General features: G+C 37.8%; 1 protein-coding gene across 1 annotated transcript; it reads left to right on the top strand.

Annotated features, from left to right (window-relative positions):
* Positions 1 to 844: 844 nt before the first annotated feature.
* LOC139189878 (receptor-like protein 7) lies at positions 845 to 5,134 on the top strand. The gene is made up of 5 exons (XM_070809132.1): positions 845 to 995; positions 1,394 to 1,547; positions 4,118 to 4,514; positions 4,598 to 4,730; positions 4,773 to 5,134. Exons 1-5 carry the CDS (start codon positions 845 to 847, stop codon positions 5,132 to 5,134), a joined length of 1,197 nt encoding a protein of 398 aa, XP_070665233.1.
* Positions 5,135 to 7,315: the final 2,181 nt, after the last annotated feature.

Below are 7,315 nucleotides of genomic sequence, written 5' to 3'. Positions count from 1 at the left end.
ACGGGTTCCTCGCCAAAGTTCCATGCTAGAAGCTGGGGTGAAGAAAAAATAATCACAGAGGTCAGAGATCCAGATTTTCGAACCCATATTTAATCCAAGATGTTAGAAGGCATTACTAGCAACAGATTACAATGAAACTAAACTAATTTTACCTCAATTTTCAAAGGTTGTAGCTCGATTCCATTAGAGCTACTCTCACCGAGAACCCCTGCTTGGATTCTCCTACTTCCCATTACATAATTTAACATACCATGGTGCCATAAGGATCCCCAGGTTGCGTAGGTTTTGTATTTGGTGGTTTGGGGTCTCGACTTAATTAGAATTTGGGGTGATGGTGTCTAGAGCTCTCTTTTAGCTATGGTGATGTAGAGAGAAGAAAAGGTAGAGAGTTTGAAAAGGGGAGAGCTGGAAGAGAGAACAGAGGGGGGGTCAAGGGGTGGGGGAAAAGGGAAGAAAAGAATGGGGAGTTAGGGTGCTGCCAAGTGGCAGCTAGGGAGTGGAAGAGAAAATAAAAATATTTAATTTCAATAAAACTTTGGGAATTTATAAAATTACATATAAATTTGGGGGTGGGGTTTAACAGACTAGGAATTTATGTGGGTTTTGATTCACCATCTATTATTAGACATTTGGAACCCTTGACGGGTGATATGTTTACAGCTCGTTTTGCGGATTGTCACTTTGATCAGACAGTTTTCCGTCGTCAGGGGGAGGAAAGACCATTCCAGAAGAACGACAAGAGCTAGCATGGGTTGTACCCACCTTATCTCATTTTGACCCACGAAGCACTCAATGTGAAAATGAAGTGAAAACGATCGTTCATCTTCAAAGCATTGCTAATCAAATGCCAGATGCATTTAATGATGCTGTGAAAGTAACAAAATCACATATACCTACTGCAAATGCACCTGCAAGAATTGATGTCCCTGTGGGACAAAATAAAGTGGCAGCGAATGATTTATCTTGTGCATGCCTGAAGCGTGGTAGACCCCCAGGTTCAAAAGATTCAGCCCTTCGAAAGAGAAAGATGAGGGCATAACTGAATCCAAATCAAATCATTCAAGAAAAGAAAGTGAACGACAAATCCACAATTCATGATTTTGAAAAAGAAAATGTCCTTGATAAGACACAAGTCCCTGTAAAGACAGAAGTAAATGAAAGCAAAGAAATTTCTATAAATTATGCATGTACTAATGAATTGTGGGATTGAAATGATATAATCATCAATGACATGTTAGCATTCGCAGTAGCCACTGAAATCATATTAAGCAATGATATTGAGTCCCCTTCTCTGTTGATGAATGCAAACAGAGACAAGATTGGCCTAAGTGGAAAGATGCAATCCAGGCAGAATTAAATTCCTTAGAAATGTGAAGTGTTTTTGGATCGATAGTCCAAACCCCGCCTGGTGTAAACCCTGTGGTTACAAATGGGTATGCACAAGAAAGCGCAATGAGAAAAATGAGATTGCAAGATATAAAGCACGACTCGTTGCACAAGGTTTTTCACAAAGACCTGGAGTTGATTATAAGGAGACATACTTTCCTGTAATGGACGCAATTACGTTCCGTTACTTAATAAGTTTGGTGGTTTCAGAAAAACTTGACATGCGACTTATGGATGTTGTCACTGCGTATTTATATGGAGAATTAGATACTGACATATATATGAAGGTCCCATAAGGACTTAAGTTGCCTGAAACGACTAACAAACCACGAGGTATGCTCTCAATCAAATTAAGGCGATCATTATATGGGCTAAAACAATATGGAGGAATGTGGTATAATCGTCTCAGTGAGTATTTGATCAAAGAAAGATATATCAATAATGTCATTTGCCATTGTGTGTTCATTAAGAAATCAAATTTTGGATTTGCTATAGTGGCAGTATATGTTGATGATATAAACTTAGTTGGAACCCCTAAATAGCTCAATAAAACTGCTAAATATCTAAAAAGCAAATTTGAAATGAAAGACCTTGGAAAAAAAAAATTATCTTGGCTTGCAGATCGAGCATCGTGCTAACCATCAATCATCTTGGTCCAGATGTACCATATCTGGGTGCAATATGTGCTTTATTGTATTTAGCATAGTGTACTAAACTAGATATAGCTTTTTTAGTCAACTTGTTGGCAAGGTATAGCTCTGCTCCAACAATCCGTAATTGGAAAGGAGTCAAAGATGTTTTACGATACCTTCGTGGGACAACATACATGAGTCTCTTCTACTTAGAGAAATCAACAAATGACCAAATCCTTGTTGGATATGTAGATGCCGGTTTTCCCTCTGATCCGCATAAAGCCCGCTCACAAACTGGATATGTGTTCATTAATGGAGATACAACAATCTCCTGGTGCTCAACAAAGCAAATATTAGTTGCTACATCTTCCAATCACTCGGAAATACTTGCTTTACATGAAGCAAGTCGTGAATGTTCTTGGTTAAGATTAATGACCCATCATATCTGGAATTCATGTGGTCTACCTTCAAAGACAGACACTCCAACTGTCATTCATGAAGATAATGCAGCTTGTGTTGCCCAAATGAAGGAAGGATTCATCAAGGGCGATAAGATTAAACACATATCTCCAAAAATTTTCAGTGGACATGAGTTTCAGAAGGCTAAAGTTATTGAAGTCAAACAAATCTGTTCCAATGAAATTCTGGTAGACCTATTCACCAAATCTCTATAAAAGTGAACATTTCAAAAACTAGTGCATAGTATCGGATTAGATCGACTTACCAATCAGTCAAATTTGAAGAATGCGGAATCAGAGGGAGATACATATCAGGGGAGCATCCATGATATGTGCCTGTTGTACTATTTTTCCTTTGAGTAGGATTTTTCCCACTGGGTTTTTCCTATCAAGATTTTAACGAGGCAACATAAGCATACTTAACACTATACAACAATCCAAGCAAAGTTGTACTCTTTTTCCTTCGCTACGATTTTTTCCCACTGCGTTTTTCACAGCTAGGTTTTAACGAGGCAACAAATGTTGATATGTGGGCATCCAAGGGGGAGTGTTGTAAAATTATGAAAGTGAATGCCCACATTAGCTTGTTAGTATCTGAAGATTTCAAAAAGGCTACAACATTAGCTTGTTAGTATCTGAAGATTTCAAAAAGACTACAGTAGTAGCTTGTCATTATATGAAATTTTCAAAAGGAGCGATCACCTCGCTTTTATTTTTTGTCACAGATGTGGCTCTATATAAAGTGCACTTCATGTGTAATTCCTACGCACAACTAAAAAAAAGAAATGAAAGCAATAATATCAGTATCCCTCCTTTCCTCTTTCCTGCAATCTATTGCGTTATGGTTACGAAACTAAATAGTGTGATATTTTGCATCCGCTTCTCTCCTAATGAAGGTTATCTCTCTAACTTTTCTATTTATAACAGTTACCAGTATATAATTTTGATATAAATGAAAAAAAGAAAACAAAATGGTTATTAAATGGTCACTTGGAGCTTGAAAATCGTTTCAATTTTTTGTTTTTGGTTTTCACTTTTTGTAATCGAGATCAAGAAAATGGGAGATGAAATGGTTATACATGTGTGGATGCTGTGCTAGGCCGTGCTGAACCAAGATTCAAATTACAACCAGATCAAAACAAACAACAGTTGAATAAATGAAAAATAGACAAAGAAATAAAGATAGATTCGGCAAAACTCTACCTACGTCCCTGGAGAGATATTGCTCTGCACTATGAGAATAACAATATTACAAAATACAGTTTGAGTTAAATTGACATAATCCAAACCAGAAATCCTTATACAACCTTTGACAGTATTTCCCAAGAACTCACTCCTAAGAGATTTTCCCTCTAGCTCTTTGTTTTTTCTCTTGCCCATTCAACACTATAGTCTCTTGCCCGTTCAACACGTTAAGACCAAATTGGTCTTTGGATCACACCCCACCACCCATTCTTTAGATGCGTGTGTAATTATTCCCGCAAAAAAAAAAACAGAGCATACTAGCAAAGAAGAATAACTAGGGACCTGCATAAGCTGTTCCTTACTTACATTTGGTGTCACATATCAGCAACTTCTTCCAATGAAAACTCCTCTGCTTTCATGTCTTTTCTTAATCTGCATTTGCTATGTTTCACTCAGCTTCCATACGTTTGTGGTCTCTAGCCAATGTCCCGGCGATCAGCAATCTTTGTTGCTACAATTGAAGAGCAACCTCACATTTGACCCGGCAACATCTAAAAAACTTATGAAGTGGAACAATGGCTCGGATTACTGCTCTTGGGAAGGAGTGTCCTGCAAAAAGAGTTGTGTTTCGAATCTGGACTTGAGCAGCGAGGTGATTACTGGTGGCCTTGATAATTCGAGTTCTCTTTTCGGTCTGAAGTCAATCGAGAACCTGAATTTGGCTTACAACTTCTTCAACAACACTCAGATTCCTTCCGAGTTCAAGCAGCTAACCGGTTTGAGTAATCTGAACATGTCGAATGCTGGCTTTGTGGGGCAGGTTCCAATTGAGATTTCACACCTTACGAGATTGGTAACTCTTGATTTGTCTACCTTCTATTTCCCGGAACTCCTTCACTGAATCTTGAGAATCCGAATTTGAATGTTCTTATTCAGAACTTTTCTAAGCTTGCTGAACTTTATCTTGATGGTGTAAGGATATCAGCACAGGGGACCGAGTGGTGCCAAGCGATATCATCTTCACTCCCAAACTTGAGAGTGTTGAGCTTATCAACTTGTAATCTTTCAGGTCTTATTGATAGTTCATTACTGAAGCTTTAATCGCTCTTAGTTGTTCGGATAGAGAACAATAATTTGTCTACTCAAGTTCCGGAATTCTTCTCAAAATTTTCAAATCTGACTTCCTTACTCCTCAGGAATACTGTATTATATGGTGCATTCCCAAAGAAGATCTTCCAGGTACCTACGCTGCAGACTATTGATTTATCAGGCAATCAACAGCTTCAGGGTTTCTTACCAGAATTTCCAAAGAATGCATCTCTCCGGTCCTTGGTTCTAAGCGGGGCTAACTTTTTAGGGTTACTACCGAACTCTATTGGCAACCTCAAAATGTTGTCCAAGATAGATATTTCGCGGTGCAATTTCACTGGATCAATCCCAAGGTCGATAGGAGATGTCACGCCTCGATCCTGACATAAGTTCAGAATCGACACGTGACGTCAACAAATACCCATATCTCTGACATACCCCGCCTCCGGGATATGTACAAAGCCAAATTCAATACTCGAATTGCTTTATAATTCTTGTATACTTTATGGCTACATCTAACCTCCTCATTAGACTGCCTACGTACCCTCATTTGGGATCAAGCCATTCGTAGTTCGTCTCTCACAAAATCAGATATGTATCACACTGAGTTTAAGCAGAAAAACATAGCATTCATCGATCATTTATTAGAACCTAACCAACATAAATTTCTGGACTCAGGGCTACATAGCAAACCCCCATGAAGAATCACGATTTCTCTTCCATCCAACAAATAAATCATTATGTCTCAACATGATATCGCAATTCACAACATATATTATATTAAAGAACTGACGAAGCACAAATCGTTCTCTAGCTACATTAGTTAACTAATTTGATCAAAATACTAACAATCACTTCCATATCTTCTAAATTCATACTTTATTAAATCATAATCGAATCGTAGAAAATCCTGAAGGAGTCACCCAGGTGTCCAACATCTTTTTTGACTCAATTCACAGGATTCTCGAAACCATTGTCACAATATATATAAAATTAAGACTAGAGTAACACAGTTAGGCCAAGCCTACTTCTCCAAATAATGAGATTTTAGACCACTCCACGAAATCCCACAACCTCGGGTTCCTGACCACTCAACAGAACCAAACTAAATATCATCGCCTATCAAATGTACCAAGTACAATTAATCATCATCACCTCTAGAATGCGTATGGTCCCCCATCGAGGATATACCAAGCAGGACCATCCATGTACCACTACTACATGGTGTAATCTCATCATCACACATTATACATAATTATACAATACACGCTATCAATTCCACATATTAACCAACATCTAGTCATATGGAGCACAACACAAGGAATTCCCTTAATTACTATTTCTACTAAAAATCTAATAAAGTACCTAACTCATCTCCTGACTTCCATCTCCATCTCATGCTAGGTAGTAATGCCAAGTTCAATAGGTATTCAGTTGGCAATCATATCCAAAATATTATCAAACAATTTTTTTAAATCCCATAATTGTCATAATATTCATCATAATTATCAATCACATTATTAAAAAGATAGTTAAACACATATATATCACAACCTTCATCAGTGCACAAGCCAAATCCTATTTAATAAGCATAGGATGGCTAAATATATAAAAATCACATTTCAATAGAAATCATATCTATAAGACCAATTCATATTCACAATTGATACCAATATAAGAAATTAAGGTAATAACTATATCACATATATTCAAGTCACTCTCAAACCAATGTGGTCCCACTAGGCTTCACTTAGTATCATGTGGTACTAGATTTAATATTTATAATGTTTCGAAACATGTTGACCAAAAGTCAACTCTCGGTCAACGGTAGGGTCGACAACCCTACGTAATTCGATCCGGAAGATCCGTTCATCAGATTTCAGATCCATAACATCCCAAAGTCCACATTATGCTCATAGAACCACATACTAAATTCTCATCGCGATCAAATGGTCGGATCTCCACCAATTGCTAGAATTAGGTGGTAGTTAACAATTAATTTTACTAACGTAGAAATCTAATTCGGGAAGATCCGTACGTTGGATTCCCTATCTGTCAATTTCAGCTATCCTCAAATATTATGTTCTATAATGCATTAAGGTTTGGTGACGATCCAACGGTCGGATCGTTGATTCATATTTTGACCAAGTAAGGTATCGTAATGAAACTAAGTCCAAACAATCAAATTACGTCATATGGATATCAATTATGAAATCAAGGCATATATTTGAACTTAAAAGGACATCGTCGGCCCACTGACCAGGCCGCCGCCCCGACTTGCCGGAAAATTCAACTATTTTTAAAAATTACTAAAATTTACAGAAATGAAGATCTCAATGAGTAGAGCAAGTTTTATACCTGTGGCCAAGTCCAATTTGGCCAGGAAAAGCCCCAAATTCACTAAAATCCGTTGAAAACCCTAAGATGGGTGTTCTTCGATTCGACTTCCTGAATGTTCCAACGCCCCTAAAACTGATTGGGTCTTGTTCCTAGGTCTAGGGGGAGTTTATTAAGGGTGGTGGTGGGTGGTGAAACTCGCCGAAATGAAGAAACACCAACGAAAAC

The sequence above is a fragment of the Malus domestica genome, chromosome 12 (assembly GCF_042453785.1).
Source record: "Malus domestica chromosome 12, GDT2T_hap1".
Classification (NCBI taxonomy): Eukaryota; Viridiplantae; Streptophyta; class Magnoliopsida; order Rosales; family Rosaceae; genus Malus; species Malus domestica.
Note: the sequence above shows the minus strand (reverse complement) of the source record. Positions and strands in the feature narration are given on the sequence as shown.